The sequence below is a fragment of the Octopus bimaculoides genome, chromosome 7 (genome assembly GCF_046866305.1).
Source record: "Octopus bimaculoides isolate indiv1 chromosome 7, ASM4686630v1, whole genome shotgun sequence".
NCBI lineage: Eukaryota > Metazoa > Mollusca > Cephalopoda > Octopoda > Octopodidae > Octopus > Octopus bimaculoides.
In genome coordinates this window covers 89,803,318-89,828,317 of record NC_142934.1, presented here as the reverse complement: position 1 = coordinate 89,828,317, position 25,000 = coordinate 89,803,318, and the positions used below count along the sequence as shown (strand labels likewise).

Sequence of the window (25,000 nt, the reverse complement as noted above, 5' to 3'; positions counted from 1 at the left end):
ATATAGTATAGGCCTTCATAGTATAGGTGCTAAAATGGCTGTTTAGTTAGCACATTTGCTTTGCAGCCATGTGGCTTCAGGTACAGTTCTACTGCATTGCATTTTGCATCTTCTACAAGCCTTGGCACCAACCAAAGTCTCGTGAGAAGATTTAGGAGATGGAAGACAAAAGACAGTAGTTGTGCTGGGGTGTGTGTGGGTGTGTGTGTTTTGATTTCCTTGTCTTGACATCACACACTAATTGTAAACAAACATCACCATCATCTAAGTGGTGATGTTAATTTGCAATCTTCTATGACAATATGTCTGGCCACTGTGCTGTCCATTCTTCGAAAGATTAGAAGAAATATTATCTTGATTAGAAGCAGGTAAATGTTGGTGACATGAAGTGCATCCAGCTGTAGAAAATTTGTTTCAACAATTTCATTTCGTTTCACCATACAAGCACAGAAAAGTGGATGTTAAACTGATCATGATAATGATGGTTATGAACTTTGCAAAGAATGTGCTGGGATTTAGAAATACTTACGATCTGTTTCTCTGTGTATTTATTGGAACTGAGCAAGTTGACAGCTTCCATGTGGCCAAAGTCAATGTCATGACCCAGTAAGAAGATAAACAGCAGTTTGCAGACATATTTCTTCTTTTGATAGCCATCCAAGGTTTTGTCACCTAAAATTGATAAAGAGCAGAAAGAAAGATAATATTATAAGAGCTTCTGTCAAAATCACTGATAATATTAGAATGAAAATTAGCGATTATTAACTGGTTTTGAAATTTAAAAATAATCTAACAATCCATTCATGTATAAAGTTTTAGTTTTTATGATACAGTTTAATAACAATGACAAGAAAAAATAAACAGTATGGATGAACAAATAAGAAAAGGATAATTATACAATAAGGCAAACTCATGAAAAGTTAATAAGGAGATGATATTTAAAATTGAAATAAATACTTTTCATTGTATAATTTCTGACTGCCATGTCAACAATGGTACTTTTGTGAGTGGATTAATAAAAGGCAAAAAAAAAAACGGAAAAAGACACATGTGACAATGGAAATTAGATTTGCATGGTATAATTGAATTAAAACGGTAGTGTGACAATGGGAAATTGAAAGAGAGAATCTTGGTGAAAGAAAAATTAGCAGCAGACTGGGAATGTAGGGGAAATCAAATTTGTTTTGAGTGGGACTTCAAGTTTCATCTGACAGTTTATGAAGTCACCATATGAAACTTGAAGTCCCAATCAAAATTAATTTTATAATCAAATTGACTCTGCTTTTAGTCAGTAAGTGTTCTATTGTTATTTTTTAAACTTGTTTTTGAATCAATGTAACATTTACAATATGAAGAATTAGCTAGGGAGGAGAGGGCAGAGAGAGGGGGGAGGGGCAGAGAGAAAGAGAGAGGCAGAGAGAAAGAGAGGCAGAGGCAGAGAGAAAGAGAGGCAGAGGCAAAGAGAGGGAGAGCTAGTAGATATGCAGACAAACATAGAAGCCAAGAAAACCAAAAGAAATGACAGTGGTAAAAAATAATTTAGCAAAAATTCAAAAGACTTTTTCATCACAAACATCTCACCAAAAGAAATCCACATTTATTTGTCAAAAGGTAAAATGAGGATGGAATTAGCCCCAAAGTAAACAATAAAGCATATGACAAAATATTTCACAGAGTTCAGTTCCATCTCTCAAGGTTTAGAGCAGGGAAAAGAAGGGTATAGTAACCCAAATAGGCTAAAATTTAAGATTTCAAGGCTAATGCATGCGATGAAAAACATCTTAGACCTGAAGCAGATTTGGATGGAGTAGAGAGAAGGCATGAATAGCAACGAAAGGATTTTGACAATCATAACTGATTGACTGACTAAATGATTAATTATGTAATTGATTAGTTAGTTGGTTCAAAGTTAACGAATTGACTAATAATAATAAAAGAAGTGAAACAGAACCAGAGCATGTGTGTGTTTATTATTGGCATAATGACTTTCCCAATAAACAACAAAATAAAGAGATGCTTTTATTGCTCGACACTTTCTGCTGACAGTTTTTGTATAATTTTCTTATTTTGTTGCATAAATGAGATTTTAGACTACATTTTTCAAATATTTCTAGTTTATATCAATTTTGTCTGAAAATTTTTTTTTCTTGATTTTTTTTTAATATAAGTTCATTGAGATGGGAGCAAAACTATGTTATTCAAATTTTATGTCAAGTGAGGTGTGAAAATCTTAGAGAGTAACTGTATATTTTTCTTGTCAAAACTACTGAAGCTACAACATTCATACTTCACATATAAAATGATAAATACAAACAATATAACACTCTCTACCTATGTAAGGTTTGAAAAGAGATGTTTTTTCTTTACATTTTACACATTACTGTCCTCAAGTTTTTGAAGCTGGAAGCTGATTCTACACATACACATATTTAGTTGAATAAATATTAGAAGCTTTCAAAGAAAGGTACGTACACACTTAAGAATGCATCGATTAATTCACAGAGTTACAAGACAATTCACAAGAGTGAGCAAAGAATTCTTTCAAATTTTGGCAAAAATGCTCACAGTTTTGAGGGATGGGGCAAATTAATTACATCAACCCCAGTGCTCAACTAGTGTTTATTTTATTGATCATGAAATGATGAAAAGCAAAATCAATCTCAGCAGAATTTGAACTCAGAACACAAAGCTACAAGAAATCACACAACTATTATATTTAAATTTTCTTTAAGCAAAATTACAAAGCTCAAAATAATTTGAAATATTCTAATTTTTTGCTTACTTATTTCAAACCACTAATTTACGCTCTACATAAATATTATCTTTTCTTTTTTATTTATCATATTAAAATTTCATTTTTCTCTTTGGTTAAAAAATAAATTCTTTGATTTTTTTATTTTTTTATTACATTTTTTTTTAAATGATAGATGATTTAAAACTTATTCTGGTATTTAGCTTAGAGCTGTATTTCAAATTATAGACATAATTAAATCTAAAGTGAAAAACAATTTTTAGCATTTAGAAAAGCTAAAAGTCCAAAGTCATCAATTGTTTAGAATCACGTCCACAAAGCTATTTTATTTTGGATATATAATGTGCCACAAGTCACTGCCTAAGTCCATCCTGACAGAAAGTGTAGAGGGGAAGAGAGCAAGAGGCCATCAAAGACATTAGTGGACCGATATCATCAAAAAATGGATTGAAAAACAAGAGCCTGGCTGATGCACAGGGAAGGCACTTGGCTGATGGCTGGATTAGATATAAGGAATTAGCCTTTGTTTTAAATATATTTTTTTTAATATTTTGTAACTAAGAAGCCAGCAGAAGAATCTTGCTTTATACAAAGCTTGCTGGTTAATCTCTTGGTAAAATTCTGTAAAAATATTCTAGGATACAAGAGTAAAGAACAATTTTTTTTTTGTCTTACAAAAGAAAGAAAGAAAAAAAGCTATGCATTTTGTAATTCTATGCTACAACAGATGCATAGTAGATATCAATTGTAAGAGCCCTGACAGATATTTTTTAAAAACTAACCATTTTATTCTCTCTGCTCAACATAAAAGTGATATATTAACATCATCATCATTTAATGTCCACATTCCGTGCTGGCATGGGTTGGACAGTTTGACAGGATCCAATGGGCCCAGGGACTGCATTGTGTTCCAGTACCTGTTTTGGCATGGTTTCTATGGCTAGATGCCTTCCTAATGCCAACCATTTTACAGCATAATGTATGTGTGTGTGTTTATATATATATGTATGTGCGTGTTTTCTAATATAAAATACATCTTTTATAATCCAGGAACAAATAAATATTTGGAAGAATAGAAACCTAAAAGCAGAAATTTGTTTTCAATTTTTGTACTAAGTTTGAAAACATCTGACTTGTTCAGTGTAACAAACACCTTAATTCATTTGCTTCAACATGTTTTTTGTGGGAAAGTCTATGTCAGCTCTGACAGCAATTAAAATCAAGTTTCAAAATAAGTCAATTTTTTTCTTTTCATAATTTCAATCTATTAATACTTTGCAATAATTTTTCTAATCTGCTCTAGATTTCTCTGTACCTATTTTGATTTTAATTTTTAGATACATCAATTATGGCTATGAATGAATATATATTTCTCATTATGTTTTTACACACACACACATTATATAAGAACTTTTAATATTTTTGAACTAAAAAATATTATCCATTTATGTTTTTAGAATTCTATTTATTGATTTTAATTTTGAGAAGAGCTGAGATCAATCAAAGAAAGGGAAATTCCTGATGAAGTTCTTCAATTATGGCTCTACCGAATCAGAGAACAAAAGAAATGCGAAGCCATGTGTCATCTGTTTTGAAAGTACTGAATTCTGAGTCTTTCAAAAAAGAATCAGTTGAAGAAATTCTTTGACAATTTACATTTGTGTCACTCTTCCAAACGAGAAATATTTCGAGAATTTAGAAACAGTTATTAAAAGACAAAAAATTAGAAAGGAACAAGACAATATAATTTGATCAAAATTAGCTTTGAAGTTAGCCTGAAAGATGAAAGAAAATCTGTGTACTATTGAAAGGAAACAATTTGTCAAATTTGCATTGATTGAAAAAAATGTGTAACCGGAAAGACACCATATAACTGGCTTCAGTGTCTCTGTCTCTGCACAAACAAATAGTGAACTATTTTGGCCAAAATCTGAGAGAACAAGAAGTGATTTCTTTAATCAAAGACAAGATTTTACTAGACAACCTGATGGCACTACAAACGTCAGGAGCATTTCACAAGAGTGGTGCAATTACCAAATTTGAAAAACATTTGAAAAAGATGTGTTTTTCTGCTCTCTACTCCAGACCTCTCTTAGAAATGGAACCTTTCACAAGAGTGATGCATATCACAATGTGCAAGGTGGTGGTGGTGGTCTGAGGTAGAGAGAGAGAGCATTGGTGTTTCTGATGATAGAATTCCAATTATATTACAGTATTAGTGGTTTTGTTGCTTTGGTCAAAAAGTAAAACCCCAACATTGGATGTGAATAGGACCCTAAACTGATGGCTGTCATCAATGATATCATCCAAGATTGTTAATGTTGTTGAGCAGTGTGCCCTAAACATGTGACTGTGTTTGTGATGTATCTGAGAAGAGGCACTTAAAAACCTTTCTGCAGGATCAAAAACACGCAGACAAGTTCTGTAACTCCATTGGGCTGCTATCTTTGATCATGTCAATGCATTAAACAAGAAGTTTCAACAACAAAGACAAAAACCCATCAATGTCATTTTAGAAAGAGGAAACATTCATTTCAGTATTCGGATCAAGATGTCTAAAAAGAAACAAGAAAATGGACCGGAAAGCAAATAGCCATTTTGGGCTGACCAAAGCCTTGCAAATGGATTTGACAGCTGGAAATTAAGAACAATGTACAGAAACCAGTTTGACCCTAAAGACACAGCATCCATGTTGCTATGACATCAAAAAGTCCTAATTTTGATTTTATATCAAAAATGAAACATTATAATTTCTGCAATAACCTTAAATTCAGTTTTTTAAATATTTCTTGCTTTCATTCATTTCAGTGTTTTGGGTATTTTGATGTGTCCCTTGTTTGACTTTTGATATTTCTTCAAACTAATTGTAATAAACTTGAAAACTGATCTGGTAAACATTAACCCTTAATGACTGGGAACTCAGTTCCATGCATGCGTTCTTGAAACACAGAGACTGAGTTAACTCAGTTTTGAAAGTGGGATACTTTCTGGAATTTTCCACATTTTATATTGGGGTTTCTCAACCATTTTTTTACCTATGGATCCCTTTGATTCCTATTCTATTCAGAAGGACCCCTTTCATTCCTATTCTACTCGGATTGACCCCTTTCATTCCTATTCTACTAAGATGGACCCTCCTAGTTATTCAAGGCTTAAAAAGTCATTATCTGTTTATAATTAATTATTAGGAATTGAATAAAAAAATTTGTTAAACTATTTTGTGTAAGCAATTTATTGCAGATAAATTCTAACAACAAAATCTCATGTGGAGCTCGGCTGAGAACCACTGCTTTATATGACAAAGTCGTATGTATGTTTTATTTTTACCAACTGACAGAAAGAGGCTGCAAGAACTGGTTTGCATGTAATTAATATGATACATCACCAGCAAAATTTAATCAGTGCAGTGAGGGTAAAAATTTATCCATATTAATCCTTGAAAACTGAAAATTAATCCATGAATATTATTAATATTTTTCCTTTTAATTTCTTTATAGTAATTGTCATTTAAAAAAAATAAATAAATAAAGTAATCAGTTGGATTCCAAAGATAGAATCTGAGTTACCCTAACATTAAAAAGTTTTGATTCTGCACGATTTTTCACAAACCTGAAGATGTTACAATGAAATTCTTTAATTCAAATCTTTTTATCTATTTCTGTTTGTATGCTTTTCTTAAGTCACATATTTGACATTTGTTTGGCTTTTCAATATGAAGTGATCCAACAATTTTTTTATTTCAATAGATAGAATTTTTGCAGACTTTGTAAAAGAATCTTTAAGAATTTTAAAGAATTTTTAAGTGCAATCGACACGCTTTTGTTCACTTTGAAATCCGGGAATAACTTCATTTTACCTGAGCAAATTTTTTGGGGGGGAGGGGGGGAATATCAAAAGGAACTCTGATACTTGTTTTAGAGTCATTAAAATAAATATTAAACTGGTTCCATTAATAACACCCACCAATTCACTTTATACTTAGTCAAAAGAAACCAATATATAAACAGGATTTTCATGTTATTTTCCTTTACAAAGCAAAAAAAAAAGGGGGAACTAAATAATTAAATAAACCCTCTCTATCAGATGAGAGAATTTATTCAATGTAAAGAGAAGTAAAGCAATCAAAAGTTTACCTTTGAATTTGGAACGAATATTTGCCAATTCTTTGTTGATGCGCTTAATTTCTGCTTCCTTGCTTTTACCTGAAGCAAAAAGAAAATAGATTTATGAAGATTAAAAGCGAAATAACAAAGAAAATTTACTAAAATCTGGATGAACCCTCCACCCCAAAACTGATGAATTAAAAATATTCATCTTGCTATTTGATTTTTATCAACTGTCTAATTCTGGTTTACTTTAAAAAACCCTAAATACAACATGGTTGATACATTGTCATGATGACCACTTGTTGTACAGGGTCCATATTATAATGTGAACTTTCTTATTCAACCCCACCACACACACACACACACACACACATACATACATAAACATACAAAATGTTAGGTGAAAGGTAAAAGCCTACCAAAGAGAAATGAATTGAGCCAATTTCCATCAAACAGAAAATTGATGTTCAAAAGAGAATGTACAGAGAATTACAGCATTAAAGAAGGAAAACACTCAGTGGAATGACAACTAAAATGTGACTCTGCAGTAAATATTCTTCCGCAAGGTTGCATGTGCAAAGTGGGATGTACTTAAAAGAAATATCAATTTACGTCTATATTTAATTTTACAAAATATTTTATCTCACTGCAATTTAATTTGAAATTTGAGTGACAAAATATTCAATTAAATTAATGGATATCTTTATTGTTATTGTATTCACGTATGTATTTAAGTTTAACTGTGAATTTACTTCAGTCTATACTTCATACATTTTGATAAATTCTAGTTTCCCAAGCTGTTTTACCTTGATAGTACATCCATTACCTTCATGGTGCATCTATTTTATATACACAGAATTTCAACCAAAAATCTAATAATGTGCACTCTTCCAAAAAACAAAAAACTGGTACTCCATCAGCTATAACGATGAGGGTTCCACTTAACCCTTTCATTTCCAACTCGGCTGAAACTGCCTCTGGCTCTGAGTACGAATGCTTTGTTTTCATAAGTTTTAAATTATAATCTTCCACCAAACCTTAGTCACAATTTATGTTCCTAACACTAGCTTAATGATAATGAAGTTATTTTACTAAATTCTTTGTTATATTTAAAATTAATTGAAAGAAGCACAGAACATCTCAACAGAAGAATGGTGACAAAAGGGTTAACAAATGATTAATTTAACCCTTTTGTTACCAACCCAGCTGAAACCGCCTCTGGCTCTGTAATACAAATGCTTTGTTTTCATAAGTTTTGAATTAAAATCTTCCACCAAACCTTAGTCACAATTTATGTTCCTAACACTAGCTGAATTTTACTAAATTCTTTGTTATATTTAAAGTAATTGAAAGAAACACAGAGCATCTCAAAATAAATACAGTAACGAAAGGATTAATCCAATCAACAAAATAATCTGCTCGTGGAATTAACATGCAAGTGGCTGAGCACTCCTGGGGTCGATGTGCTCGACTAAAGGCGGTGCTCCAACATGGCCATAGTCAAATGACTGAAACAAGTAAAAGAGTAAATATATATATATATATATATATATATATATATATATATACACACACACACACACACACACACACACATGATACACAGTTCCTTTCTACTAAATTCATTCACAAGGAATTGGTCGACCCAGGGCTATAGTAGAAGACACTTGGCCAAAGTATTGAACGGTGGTACTGAACCTGAAACTCTGTACTTGCAAAGCAAGCTTCCCAACCACACAGTAGACTAAGCAAACCCATTTGCATGGATTTGGTTTGTTAATAAAATGGTCTGCTCAAACATGTTAAAAATATAAAACACATCAACAATTTCATTTTACGAAAGCTTTATGATCCCAAATGAATCACAAGAGAATAATGCTTAGTGTTTGTGTTTCAATGAAATATAAATCATTGACGTAAAGAAAAAATGACTTGGTTATAAACACTTGAGACTTAGTTTAACTTGAGATTGTAAATTACCGATATAACGAGAATGTGTAGAAAGAGTAAGTTGCTTTATATAGATTACGTAGTTAAGCACATTTATGGGACAACTACAAGCTCAAAACATGGAGCTGATTGTCTGGAAAGTCTCTTGGATGAAAGCCATGCATAAATCAATCAGGAAGAAAAGATCCACACAGATTAAGTCCAGACAATAATATAGTACTCCAACAGGATGGATGCCAAAGCAAGAAAGTCAAAAAGATTAGCTTTGCTTGTCAAAGGTCATCATAACCATCATCATCATCATCATTTCACATTCAGTTTTCCATGCTTGCTTGGGTAGGATGGAATTTGTTGAGGCAGATTTTCTATGTCTGGATGCTCTTCCTGTCACCAACCTTCACCCGTTTCTAAGTATGGTAATATTTTGCCATGACCAGACATGTCTCAAAAGACTGGAAATAGAGGACACTGCTTGCATGATGATGACACTCACATACAACTATCACACAACATCATGGTAAGGAAACAGTAACACACACACATAAACAAATAGATAGATGAGAGATTTCTTTCAATTTCCGTCTACCAAACTAACTCACAAGGCTTCAGACAGCCCAGGGCTACAGAGGAAGATACTTGGCAAAAGTACCACACAGTGGGACTGAACCTGAAACCATATGGTTGGAAAGCTAACTTCTTACCATACAATCAAACCTGCATCCCTGTGTTCATATCTGTTGCTCAAGTTTCAGTTCCACAGTGGCACGTAAATAGCACCATTTGCGTGTGATCGTTACCAGCGTCGCTTTACTGGCACTTGTGCAGTGGCACATTAGAAAATCATTCGAGCGAGGTCGTTGCCAGTGCCGCTGGACTGGCTCCTGTGCAGGTGGCACGTAAAAAACACCATTTTGAGCGTGGCCGTTGCCAGTACTGCGTGACTGGCCCTCATGCTGGTGGCACGTAAAAGCACCCACTACACTCTCAGAGTGGTTGGCGTTAGGAATGGCATCCAGCTGTAGAAACTCTGCCAGATCAGATTGGAGCCTGGTGCAGCCATCCGGTTCACCAGTCCTCAGTCAAATCGTCCAACCCATGTTAGAATGGAAAGCAGGGGTTAAACAATGATGATGATGATTACAAGCAATAGATAGATTGACACTCAATCCTAGAGATGCTTTATTCCCCCCCTCCCATTCGCTTTACTCCATCAAACCAGAGCCAAGTACTGACATCAAGGGAGAGCTACAAGGTTGTGAAAGACACTCATTATTAATTCATTAAAATCTCTGCTACAGCCAATCAACTCATTTAATTACAAGGACAAAACAAAAACAAATGAATGAACTATCTCCAAACCTATCAGATCTTTCTGCTGCATTCGGTTTATTAAAACTAATTGGTTGCAAACCACAATAACCACCAAAAGCTAATCCACCCTTTTCCCTACCATCAAAGCTGTATTTTATTTTTCTTCCAACATTCTGTACATAGAATAGTCTGTCATTCCAAGCACTGCTACCTTGAAGAGTTTCTGGTCCCCCTCTTAAACTCTGATTCTTCCATCTTCTATAATTTATGACTTCAGGAGGTTTTGGTAAAAGCCTCTTTCCTCAGACATATAACTATGTTATTACACACACACACACACACACACACACACACACACACACACACACACACACACACAATGTAAGTACATCTATTCTCATTTAGCACAGGAGTTTGATTTTTTAAAAAATCCTGTTTAATGAATTAGTGATAAATGAATAATAGAACCAGCCCATGCTGGAGCCATGTAAGAAGCATCCATGCTAGTGCTGTATAAAAAGCACCCAGTACACTCTGTAAAATGATTGGTGTTAAAAAAAAGGGACAAAGCAGACAATTGGAGCCTGGTGTGACCCCTGACCTTATCAGCTCATGTCAAACCATCCAACCCGTGCCAGCATGAAAAATGGACTTTGAATGATGATGATGACTAAGAACAAATGGGGAAAACTAGGTTTCGTTCCAAGATCCCAAGTTGTCTCCAGCATTGTGTATAGTCACTCAGGCAAGCTTTTGTGATCCAAACAGAATCTTCGATCCGCAACCCTTATTATCACAGATCAATTTGTGGAACATATTGTGTTATTCCGGATCAATGATAAATGAGGATGAATGCATACTTTATACACAAAAACACAAAGACATACACACATCTTTCTCAATGTCACAGCTTCAAATAAAAAAAAAAAAAACAGAAAGAAAGTAGCCTGGCTCAGAAACTTGATATTTGGTGTAAACACACACACACCCAAACTTAAGATTCCTTTATGGGTTTATGACGCAATTAAATGCACACCAGAATAAAATCAATTCAAATCTAAATTGCTTTATTGCTAAAAACTTTCAACAGCAAGTGTCACATGGTGAAAAAACAAAACATCACTTAACAGACAACAGCAGTTTGGATTTCAAACTTCCACCTTAATAACAACAGATCTAAAATCATTAAAAAATTTATACGACACACTTCATGAATATTTCTTCAAACAGATTTACTTTGTTATTACTGGGAATGTCTGCTATGAATTTTGATAAGCTTTATGGTAAATTTCTAATAATACTTAAATGAATGCTGCAGATAGTTTCAAGAGGTGGGGGGGAAAAAAATGTGTTGCATTTTGAGAGAACACTGAAGCACAAAGAAAATCAATGTGACAAATCTAATATGAAAGGCTTTGATTTATGGTAATTTACCATTTCTAATAAATCCAGGAAAACAAAATGAATATTATCAGGGAAGAGGGATAAGTGGCTTTCCTTTTGTAAAATATACTGAAATAATAGGGGCAGATATGACTGTGTGATGAAGAATTTTATTTACCAACCACATGGTTTAGGGTTCGGTCCCACTGTGTGCTACATTATTCACATTTGACGGATATTTGTCCTCATCTTGTTTCATGTTAACACAACATTTCAGCTGATATACCCTCCAGCTTTCATCAGGTGTCCTGGGGAAATTTCGAACCTGGGTTCTCATTCCAAAGGTATTTTTCGATATTATCATTATTATTATTATTATTCGTGTCACTGCCTTGAATCGAACTTGAAATCTTGGAGTTAGTAGCCTGCGCTCTTAACCACTATGCCATATGCCCGACGGCTAATAAGGTCGTTGTTGTCAGTGGTATCGAGTACGAGTGCATGTGCCTGTCTTAACCACTATGCCATATACCCAACGGTTAATAAGGTCATAGTGGTTAAGAGCGTGGGCTACTAACCCCAAGATTCCAAGTTCGATTCTAGGCAATGACCTGAATAATAATAATAATGATAATATCGAAAAATACCTTAGGAATGAGAACCCAGGTTCGAAATTTCCCCCCAAGACACCTGATGAAGGCTGGAGGGTATATCAGCTGAAACGTTGTGTTAACAACAAACAAGATGAGGACAAATATCCGTCAAATGTAAATAATGTGCATAATTCCTCATCTCTTAAATATAGAACTGCACTGTGTGGTAGTTTGGGCAAATGTCTTCTACTAGGCAGAATCTAAAAGTCAATCATGTGTATACATGTGGGTGTGTGAGAGTGTCTCCTTGTCTTACGACGATGATGATGCACCATCATCAAGGCACTATATGTGGTAGCTAAATCTTTAGAACTAGTAGCCAAATATTCCTCATATCATACTCTACTGTACAGAAAAAAGGAAGGACAGATAAGCATTTCACTTGGCATGCTAAAAATTCTGCCAGCTCACTGCTTTAATAATGATGATGGTAATAATACTCTACTAATAATACTACCCCCCCCCCCAAAAAAAAAATTGTATCTAAAATTGTACTCTTACTGAAGTTAAACATTTCCATTTTTTATATTCTAGAATAGAAATTTATAATTAATTATTGAAAATAATGCAATAATAATAATTTTTTTTAATAATACACTATGTTTAGACTAATTAGATGATAGAAAAATCAATGTTACAAAGGTAACAAATCAAATTTATTTTAGTTTTGTATTGCAACTGATGAAGACTAGCCTTATTGATTAGAGGTTTATCAATGGCCAATCACAGGTTCATTGCATACCAGATGGCGAGAGTGACAAGGGAGGTTTTGTGCTTTCATCATCATCATCATCCTCTTAACACCCACTTTTCCTTGTTTGCATGGACTGAACAGAATTTGTTGTGGTACATTTTCAACAGCTGGATGCTCTTTCTATCACCAACCCTTCACCTGTTGGCAAATAAGGTAATACTTCCTTTTGGTAAAACATGTTTTCATGAAAGACTGGAAATGAAGGACACAACTTATATGATGGTGGCTCATTTACAACTATGTCCAGAAAAGGAGACACTAACACACACATACACACACACACACACACACACACACACACAACAGGCTTCTTTCAGTTTCCAATTACTAAATCCACTCACAAGGCTTTGATTGGCCTGGGGCTATAATAGAAGACATTTATCCAAAGTAGGTAGTGTGGTAAGAAGCTGACTTCCCTATCACATGGGTCCAGGCACCTTGGGCAAGTGTCTTCAACTATAGCCTCAAGCCAACCAAAGCCTTGTGAATGGATTTAGAAGATAGAAACTGAAAGAAGCCTGTTGTATAATGTGTATGCGTGTGTGTGTGTCAGTGTGTCAGTGTGTGTGTGTGTGTGTCTGCGTGTGTCAGTGTGTCTGTGTATGTGTGTGTCAGTGTGTCTGCGTGTGCGTGTCAGTGTGTCTGCGTGTGCGTGTCAGTGTGTCAGTGTGTCTGCGTTTGTGCCCCCCACCACAGCTTGACAACTGGTGTTGGTGGGTTTCCTTTCCAGTAACTTAGTGGTTCCATCTGACCCATGCAAGCATGGAAGAGTGGATGTTAAAACAATGATGATGTTACTTCTTGCTGCTGCTGCTGATGATGATGATAATGATGATGGTCCTCATTTAAGGATGAAGAAAAACCATTGATTAAATCGCAGGAGATATGCATCTGTTGTTCATGGTGGATGATTCATGATAAGAGATGAAGTAATAAAAGCTGCTGTCAGTCAAACTCACTGGTGAAGTGAAAACAGAAATTCTAGGAAGAAAAGACACAAGCATAGAAAACACCATAGAAAAAAAAAAGATTGGCATAAACGCAGCATGTTGTTTTTTGAAACAGTCAGTGATACATAATTTTTATAATTTCAACACTTGAAAATCATATTTGACTAATAGAAAAATAAGACAAAAAGAGAAATATCAATAATTTCACCTTATGCAGTATTTTTTCCGCTTTTTAATCAAATGAAAATAGAATGAATTACTCTTACCAACAGCTGACATATTATTTAAAATAAAAATATAAATTAGAAGTGCAAAGAGATTTTAGAAAGATAAAAATTATGCTAAACTCAACACACACACACACACACACACATTGTAGTCGGAAAGATATTTACTGCAAATCATTTTTTCGAAATAATTGTGGTAAAAATAATGAAATACAGTTTCTCTGCAGCTCTCTGATGCAGATAAAGGTTTACTGAGAGTTAATAAAGAAAATATCAAAAGAGAAAAGGAAAACAAAAAACAAAAAAAAAAAGGAATATCACAGGATGAGATTGCATCTATTTTCCCATGCTGGTGCATATTATTAGTGCAGATGTTTTTATAGAAAGGTTATTCCACTACAAAACAGAATTGTCTTTCATAAAGAGAAATCCAGCCAGCCGCTGAATACTACTTCCAACATACACATACATAATTCAATGTACTAATTCAACAGCTCAGAGAAATATTCCGAAATGAATCACAACACTAAAGAAGATTTGTACTTTTCACAAATCGTACAAAGTAGGAATAAAATTGTGAATGCCGATCATAATAAAATTGGGAAGATAAACACTGGTAACATGCCATAGAGGCTGTAGAAATTCTTTCCCCCAAATCCTATCAATTTAACTGACAGCAAATCCCATGTTCTTCATCTGATTGATTATTTTTCAGAACATGTAGGTGTATTTTCTTTGGTTTGCCGTTAGCTTGTCTATGAAAATATTAGATTTAGACAAAAATATATATATATATATATATATATATATATATATATATATATATACGTCACTGGTTCACCATTCTTTGCTCCTTAAGCACTTCTCGTCAGATAATTTATGTCAGGAAAAAACATTGAATCGATTGTTTTATGTATTTAGTTGCTGAATCACCATTAGTAACTTTGAGAGTACAATTTTACGTCTAAGAGAAAACCTCTCAATTTTGTTACAGAAGACACAGAATTGTGCATTCCTAATGTCAGTGATAACGAAAATAACTAAAGAAGAAGCTTGACTTTTCAACCATGTGATTTCAAGTTCAGTTCTACAGCACGGTTCCTTAGGCAAGTGTCTTCTACTATATTTATAGCCTTGAGCTGACCCAGTACCTTGTAAGTGAATTTGGTAAATGGAAATTGTTGGGAAGCCCTGTGAGTGGTGGGAGTCTTTGTCCCCCCCACCCCACCACCATTTGACAACCAGTGTTAGTTTGTCTCCATCCCCCAGAATTCAGTGGTTCAACAAAAGATTGATTGACTAAGTACCAGACTTTAAAAACAATTAGCATTGGGGTTGATTTATTCAGCCATACCCTTCAAGGTGGTGCTCCAGCATGGCCACAGTCCAATGAATAAAACAAGAAGATAAAAGTTATATATCCACTTGATCAGGGTTGACCTGGGGTTAAACAACAACACCTACAACCACGTAACGACAAATCACATTGATTCTTTAGATTTGATAGAAACAATAATTGATATAGTTTATCCATAACTATTCAATATCATAGATTTGTAACATTGCTCAAAATAGAATAAAGAAGGGAAACTAAATGAATTTGAAATATAAGAGTAATTTCACTTCGCCAAAAATTGAGACTTAAGATTCTCTTTCCAAGTGGTTATTTCCATCGTGTGTTTTCCTAATTTTGGCAGAAAGAAAAAAAATAGCCCGTTTCACCCTATAAAGCCTAAATGCAACTAAAAGAGGGTGTGGAAGGAATCAATAATTATCAATTTTCAATTTCCTCCAAAAATGGTGTTTTTTTTTTTGTTTTTTTACAAAAAAGTGTTTTATTTTAGATTTATCATCCATAAAACCCAAATCTGTATTTTAATTAGAAACTGAAGCCAATCTCAATCCTTCTCCAATTCTAAATGGTTTCCACTGTGAAGTTAACTTTTGAAGATCTAACTCGTTAACATTTAAACCAGTCACATCCAGCTCAAATATTCTACCCATTTTTTGTTCAAACCAGCCAGATTTGGCCTCTCACGCTAACCCTACAGCATCATTCTAAAAATAAATAATCACACCATTAAAATCTCATATTTTCGAGATAAAGCCTTTTCTACCAAAATGCAACTGTGAAATTTTTGGCAACACATTTCTTTTTAACACTTGAAGTGGAGGCTTATCTTTTTATAATTACTGATATGGCTTCAGAAAGTAGTGATTCTAACCTGGAAGACTTTATATTCAAAGACTTCCAAATTGTGGAAGAAACTGAAAGAAAATAACAAAGATTTGTCTTTCAATGGGTCAGATATAGAGGTTTCTAATGTTTTCCTTTGACGAAGAAGAACATTTTAATTTTAGAGAAAAAGTGAAGATCTTCAGAACACCATTCAAAAATATTAAAATGCCAATACATATTCCTGTAAATCATTGGTATTTAAACAGCTACTGACAAAATTTCAAGTCTACACATTAAAAAAAAAAAAATGAACAGAATTTCAAGCGAATATTGTTGTTATTCCTCTTGAACATGATTAATTGAAAACAACGTGAATAATTAAGCATTACATTTGACAGAGTGATCTAAATGCTAAAGGGCTAATTTAATTGATATCATCTCAGTGGTTTTTTTCCCTTCACTTGTGTCTCCTTTGTGTATCTTTACTACTACTACTACTACTACTACTACTACCATCTAACAGTACTTCATCCAACATACATCACCATCATTGTCACTTCACCCCGCCCCAGCTTCCATTTCACAATACCTAATCGTTCGCACATGCTAAGTCATATTACTGATGCGCTACCCATTCCTCTCCAATACTTGCAAACCTTTTGACTTCTCTCCCTATATTTCAATGTCATACATCAAACTCCTGATACTAAGCAGCATTATAATTTGATATTTACATAAAGAATGTCTTCTTACTACCAAAAGAAGAAGATGCAGCATTTCCTTCGTTAATCCATAATCTACTCTGCACTCAGATGCTTCATCAATCATCACTAATTTCATCGTTTGAACAAGAGAATCTCTGTACAATCACCAACTGTTAAAATCTAATCTACAACAACCAGATCAGTTTATGGCCTTCACGACCGCATGTTCTTACTTATACCAGCAAATGTGCTGCATTTTAAAGTGGTAAATGTGTATCGCCCACAACACATTAGTCAGTTCAAGGTCACAGTACAAGATGCCCAAGATGTCATACAGTGGATATGAGCCTGAAGCCGTTTAGTTCCAAAGCAAGTTTCTTAGCCACACAGCCACGCCTGTACCAAGGTACAATAATGTGTATATTGGCACTCCGTCGCTTACGACGTCAAGGTTCCAGTTGATCTGATCAACAGAATAGCCTGCTCGTGAAATTAACGTGCAAGTGGCTGAATACTCCACAGACACGTGTACCCTTAACGTAGTTCTCGAGGATATTCAGCGTGACACAGGGTGACAAGGCTGGCCCTTTGAAATACAGGTACAACAGAAACAGGAAGAAAGAGTGAGAGAAAGTTGTGGTGAAAGAGTACAGCAGGGTTCGCCACCATCCCCTGCTGGAGCCTTGTGGAGCTTTAGGTGTTTTCGCTCAATAAACACTCACAACGCCCGGTCTGGGGATCGAAACCACGATCCTATGACCACAAGTCCGCTGCCCTAACCACTGGGCCATTGCGCCTCCACTAGGTACAATAATATACCAATCTAAAATACCAGATGTGAGGTCGTTTAACCTGTACTAAGTACAGCAAAGAATATTCGTAATAAATCCCAATCCTCTGAACCATGAACTAAGAGCCCATATTATAACTGTTCAGTTATAATAGCATTTTAATAATTTTAATATAAGGTTAGACATAACATAACTTATAAGCCATGTACACCAAATACACTTCATTTAACTAGTAAAACTAGTAAGAGCAACAAATTATTCCCAAATGTTTCTGGAATTTGAATAACATACATCAAACTTTTACAGCTTGATTAAAGAGAGGTTTTATAGATTTACATTTATTTCTTTGAGTTGCCACAAATATTTTGTTCTGTACAAGCAATTACTTTCAGCTGCTACAGAGAATATGAAAATATTAAAATATGAGAAGATATTATGCTGTCTAAACTGCAGCATTTAGATATATCTTCACTGGATTTACAATATATTAAACATATAAACGAAAGAAGCAGCTGTTTAATCATAAGGTCAACTTTATAGAGTTACTTAATATTTCATAATGTAAACACATTTGTTCTCTATCATGTCCGTCCTTCATTATTAGACGTCCACTTTTCCATGCCAGCATGGATCAGACAAAGTTTTGTTGAGGCGGATTTTCTATGGCCAGATGCCCTTCCTATTGCCAAACCTAACCTGCTTTCAGACAAGGTCAGACATGTTTCTCATTGAGGACTGGAAACAAACAACAGTGACACTTATTTGCAATCATCACATGATGTCAGGACAAGGACACACACACACGAGTTCCTTTCACTTTCTGTTGACCAAATTCACTCACAAGGCTTTGGTCAAGCCAAAGCCATATTAAAAGACATTTGCTCAAGGTGCCATGTAGTGAACCTGGAACCATACAGTTGGGAAGCAAACCACACAGCCACACCTACAACTGTCTGTCATAATTAAGTGGGGCCAGAAAACAAAACTAGATGGTGAGCAGGTTTCATAACCATGCTCTGTGTGGTTAAGAAGTAAATATGTAACCACATGGTTCTGGGTTCAGTCCCACTGTGTAGCACCTTGGGCAAGTATCTCCTACTATGGCCTCCAGCTGACCAAAGCCTCATGAATGGATTTCGTAGACAGAAACTGAAAGAAGACTGTCATGTGTATGTGTGTGTGTGTATCTGTGTTTGTCCCCCACTGTCATGTGACAACCAGTGTTGGTGTGTTTACATCTTTGTAACTTAGTGGTTTGGCACTGGTGTTGGTTCGTTTGACTAAAAATTATTCATACTAGAAGACACTTGCCTAAGGTGCCACGCAGGGGGACTGAACCTAGAACCATGTGGCTTAGAAGCAAGCTTCTTACCACACAGCTACTCTTGCACCAATATGTAGCTTTTAAATCTGTTTATGGGAAACATTCTGAATATGCAAATGAAGCTCCTATTCCATCATGGCGGCCGCAGTCTAATGATGTTGACTGGTGAGTCAGTTTTTCAGGGTTACATTAAGTTGTGCCAATATAATGTAGGATGTCGCATGGAAACACACATAGCAATGCATTAAATGTCTATAAATGCCATTCAAGGATTATTATTATCTCTGCCTTAGCGAAGGCGGAGGTATTCTTTTCAGTTGTATTTGTTTGTCCATGGACAAGATATCTCAAGAACTGTTGGATGGATTTGGATGAAACTTTCACGGATGTTTGGCCTCATGACTGGCATGAACTGATTAAATTTTGGAATTGCTCCAGTACTGGACAAGGATTCTGGATTATTTCATTTTTCCATCTTTTTTACTTAATTTTTGAGAGTGGCCAGGTTCATTTCTAGTATTCTCATTTGTGAGAGCAGTCGAGTTTATTCCAGATATTCTCATTTTAAAAATCATCTCCGGCTAATCATTGAGAGGATGCTGGTGTTGCCTTGGCAGAGGTTTACGCTCTCCAGGTGCTCTTGTCATTATTATTATTATATATATAATAGGGAGGATCAGGTGGAAGATTAACAAAGAAATTGAATCAACCATGTGCTAAGCATAAACCATTTGTGGATTTGTAACCACATATGAAGCACTTACGGTAACAGTTTCATTCCACAGCAGAAGTTTATGTCAGAAGCAATGAAACACTTCTGTGAAATAATGGCTACTCTTAAATGGCACCATAGGAAGAATTAATTATATTAGAAAAAGGATATTATTAAAGACATCCTGCCTGAGGCATTTCAGTAATTTTTATTCTATTAAAAATTTAGTTCTTGCAGAATTTACATAATAAATTACAAGACATTTTTCTTTTTTTTTTTTTTTACATTTTCAAAACTCAAAAGAATTCTCTTTGCAAATTTTTTTATTTTCCAAAAAATATATTTTTTAGCCTAAATGCATGTGTGTATGAGTGTATGGATGTGTACACATGTAACGGGCGTTATCTGGAGAATTATTCTCCAATTTTAAGAACAAGATTACACACAAGAAAAAAAAAATAACATTTTCAATTATGGAAGAGAATTATCAAAGAAATCTTCATTTTCCCATGAGGGTGCTAAATGTGATAAATTTTTTCTTTCTTTATTTTATTTTTTTTCTTTTTTTGTTTTATGTAATATGTCGGAGAAGAAAATTAGTGTGCAGTAACAAAACAGAAGTCCGGTTGGCTGATAATATCTTCTTCAAACTTCTGAAGAACAGAGAAATGAAAGAGATTAGCAGCTTACCGTATACTCAGAAGGATGTCAACACAATATTAGAAACATAGAGAATGGAACAGAGACTGTGTGTGTGTGTGTGTGTGTGTGTGTGTGTGTGTGTGTGCAGTAACTTGGGAAATAAACATCTGATAAAAAAACAATAAGTAAACTAGATTGTTTGTCTTTTACATGTCTCAGTCACTTGACGGCAGCCATGCTGGGGCACCATCTTGACTGGTTTAGTCAAATAGATTGATTCCAGTATTTGTTTTTTTTAAAAAAAGTTTGCTACTTATCCTACTGGTCTCTTTTCCCGAATGTAGACATAAACAAACCAACAACAGTTGTCAAGTGGTGTCATACACACACACAGTTTCCACTGACGAACCTCACTCACTAGGCATTGATCAAGCTAGGGTTATAGTAGAAGACACTTGCCTAAGGTGCCATGTAGTGGGACTGAACCTAAAACCATGTGGTTGCAAAATGAGCTTCTTAACCATACAACCATGTCTGTGCTGCAGTAATAATACTTTTTCCATGAATATGCACTTCGTTTGGGAAGGACTTCTCCATTTATACAATACTGTTAACAAGATTATCAGTTTGCATCACAAATAAAAGAAAGCATTCCACCGTTAAACATTTTATGTGAATAACACAGATTGTTTAATCTTAAAACTGCAATAACCAAACAATAAAACCACATCTAAAGAACCGGTGCTGGCACCATGTAAAAAAGCTCCCATGCTGGCTCCACATAAAAAGCACCCAGTAAACTCTGTAAAGTTGTTGATATTAGGAAGGGCATCCAGCTGTAGAAACCATGCCAAAATAGACAATTGGAGCCTGGTACAGCCTTCCAACTTGCCAGCTCCTAGTCAAACTGTTCAATGCATGCCAGCATGGAAAACAGACATTAAATGATGATGATGATGATAATGATGATGGTAGTGACAGTAAGGCTTTAGAATCTTAAACTTTGCACAAGGTTATCCTATTGTGAACCACATTTTACAAATAGGTTGGGAAATCCAATTGATATTTTTACCAATTACTTCTTCTTTGCTTTGCTTATGTTACTTCTGTGGGTAACCAACACAATTTGGTTGTCACTACTTTTAGTTTACCTATTTTTGTATCTCACCTGTCCGCATCATCATATTGAAGTCCACTTTTCCATGCTTGAACGGATCAGGCAGAGTTTATGGAGGTAAATTTCCTGCAGCTGGATACCCTTCCTGTTGCCAACCCCAACTTGTTTCCACGCAAAGTAATATTTCTCCATGTTCAAACTTTTTTTTTTTTTAGCAGAATACTGGAAAGGAACGACACTGCTTGTTTGACAATGACATTTTCCTACAACAATCCCACAATGTCAAGTCAAGGAGTTAAACATACACACACAACAGGCTTCTTTCAGTTTCCATCTATCAAATCCACTCACAAAGCTTTGGTTGGCCTGGAACAATAGCAGAAGATACTTGCCCAAGGTGCCACTCAGGAGGACTGAACTCAAAACCACACAGCTGAGAAGCAAATTTCTTAACCACAGTCACACCTATGCCTATGTTATATGTAAAATTTAGTAATTATGTTCTTTTGTTTGTCGTACAAACTGGTTGCTACACACTTTAAAATGGACATCAAAAAGCTGAACATTTCACTCAAAAGACATCCATTATCCAATACGCACAAGTTAAGATATTTCATCTAAGTACATTCACAAATACAACAGAAATCTCTTGAAATATAAAAGTGAGGATAGAGGCAACATGTTAATCTTTCAAAGCTAATGGAGTTTACAAACACACAAATATTATGATAAAATAAGATTCATACATTTTCTAAAAAGAAAAAAACAAAACAAAAAAACAAAAATCAAAGATCTAAATAATATTCAAAACTTCTGAAGAGTATCCTCTGAGAGGCGGGAAAAAGAACAAGAGCGAAAAAAGAAATCTTGTTGGTTGATTAGTTGCAGGTAAAACCACAAAACACTAATGGAAGAAAAAAACAAAAAAAAAAAAATGAACATAGTGAACCTAACTTCCAGGCTAATGCAATAACACTAATATTTATACTGAAGATGATCATAACTGGATTAGATAATGTTGAGATTAGTAGATTAGATAGAGGAAATAAGGTTATTTTTGTTTTTTTTTTAAAGTATGTAACCTACATTGATACCTATCAAACAGTGACAGGTAGTAAGGCTTTAAATCAATTTCTCAGCTTCAGTAAAACAAGCTTGAAGTTGTATTGTGTGAGAAAGTCAGATTGACACGGATAACGAAAATTGGGTTTTAAAAGAAGCAGGATTGCCACAGAAGTGTTAAAAACTATTTGTTGTAAGATACCTGGCACTCTGTTGGTTACGACGACGAGGGTTCCAGTTGATCTGATCAACGGAACAGCCTGCTCATGAAATGAATGTGCAAGTGGCTGAGTACTCCACAGACAGGTTTACTCTTAATATAGTGGCACGTAAAAGCACCCACTACACTCTCAGAGTGGTTGGCATTAAGAAGGACATCCAGCTGTAAAAACTCTGCCAGATCAGATTGGAGCCTGGTGCAGCCTTCTGGCTTGCCAGTCCTCAGCTAAACCGTCCAACACATGCTAGCATGAAAAGCGGACATTAAATGATGATGATGATGATTGTCAGGGAGATCCAGCAGAACACAGAAATGCGATAAGGATTTTCCCCTTTTGAATTACAGGTACGACTCATTTTTGCCAGTTGAGGGGGACTGGAGAGCAATGTGAAATAAAATGTCTTGCTCAAATATACAATGCACTGCCAGATATTGAACTCACAACCCAGTTTTTGTCTGTTTTGTGTTTTTTCTTTTTTTCGCTTTATTAAAACATTCTTTTTCAAGAGTAAACTGATTAGAGGAAACCAAACTTATGGAGCTACACATGAAAAATAGATGTTGGTTCTCCATCTGTAAAAATGGCACGTTCTTTCAATGTAATCCAGTTGTTATTAAGGGGCAGAGTTCATGACAACCATTTTAACAGACAATTTGAGAGAATGTTTTTGTTATTTAAAAAAAAAAAAAATAAATAAATAAATAAATGAAACAAAAATTCTCATTGTCATCAGAACTATAAATTACCATTTCATGAGAAATGATTTAATGATCTTCTAGTTGGTACCTCATTGTTGCATTTGTGATACCCCAGTGACTCAAACATAAATTTTCAAATTGGCAGTTTATTTTGCCAGCAACTATCTCACACCAGACAGGCTGGTATCAAGTCTTCCCTAGATCAGCACTTTTGGGATCGATCAACTATTTCAGTAGTTCTTCCCAGTCCATTGCATCAGAATTCAGACATGTCTATATCAGTTTGTCAGCAGAGAATGTCAATATAATCATTGCTAAATATTATCCTTAATTATTGTTTTTCATACACAGAATTTGGAATTCTTTAGAATTTTATGGGGTGACAGCGTTAAGCAGAATTTTATGAAGTGAAAGTGCTAAGATATAAGTACAAACTTGTTACCAGTTCAAATATACTTGAATTGTATTCAAACTCATAAAAAAAAGCTATTTACACTAATAATGTAAATAATATAAATAATTCCTCATCTCTTAAATATAGAACTGTAAATCAACCCCAGTACTCTTTCTGCTGGTTGCTTTTGCTAAACCTCTAAGCAACAAGGACAAAAACCAAACACTCATGTTTATCTTATTATTTCTATTGTTATTTACGAGGCTTAAACCCTGTGGATTCAGTTTAAGTCAGTTATGCCTAACTTTTAAAATCCTTTTTTAAGTAAACCAACAAAGCAATCACGTTCTTAATCATTGCCTTCAAATTAGCAAAGTAAAAACATAAAATCAGTCCCATTGCACAGTACCTTGGGCAAATATATTCTACTACAGCCTGGGGAATGACCAATGCTTTGTGAGTAGATTTGGCAGGCAGAAACTGGGTGGAAACCCATCATATATTATCATCATCATCAATTAACATCCGTTGTCCATGCTGGCATGGGTTGGACGGTTTGACTGAGGACTGGCAAGCCAGGAGGCTCCGCCAGGCTCCAATCTGTTCTGGCAAGGTTTCTACAGCTGGATGCCCTTCCTAACAACAGCCACTCCGAGAGTGTAGTAGGTGCTTTTATGTGCCACCGGCACGAAGGCCAGTCAGGCAGCACTAGCATCGACCACACTCGAATGGTGCTTTTTACGTGCCACCAGCACATATATATGTAAATAAATCAATTCACACATCTAAGTTAGACTGGATGTGCTAAGTAGTATTTGGCAAAACACTGCTTGTCACTAATAGCTGATTTAAATAAGTTGTGTGTGCGTGTGTGTGTTTCTGTCCCCCACTATCCCACCATCGCTTGAAACCGATGTTGGTGTGCTTACGTCCCCATAACTTAGCAGTTCGGCAAAGGAGAACAATAGAATAAATACTAAACTTACAAAGAATAACTCCTGGGGTTGATCTGTTCGACTAAAATCAGTGCTCCAGCATGGTTGCAGTCTAATGACTGAAACAAGTAAAAG

At 35.0% G+C, this 25,000-nt stretch overlaps 1 protein-coding gene across 4 annotated transcripts in view; it reads right to left on the bottom strand.

Annotated features, from left to right (window-relative positions):
* LOC106884155 (AP-2 complex subunit alpha-2) overlaps window positions 1–25,000 on the bottom strand; it is a 160,463-nt gene that overhangs the window by 46,531 nt on the left and 88,932 nt on the right. For all 4 annotated transcript variants that reach the window (XM_089355604.1, XM_089355606.1, XM_089355605.1 and 1 more), the window contains exons 3-4: window positions 6,886–6,954; window positions 530–672 (exon numbers count right to left, since the gene is read on the bottom strand). In XM_089355604.1, coding sequence (XP_089211730.1) covers window positions 530–672; window positions 6,886–6,954 — 212 coding nt within the window. The remainder of the gene's footprint in view (window positions 1–529; window positions 673–6,885; window positions 6,955–25,000) is intronic.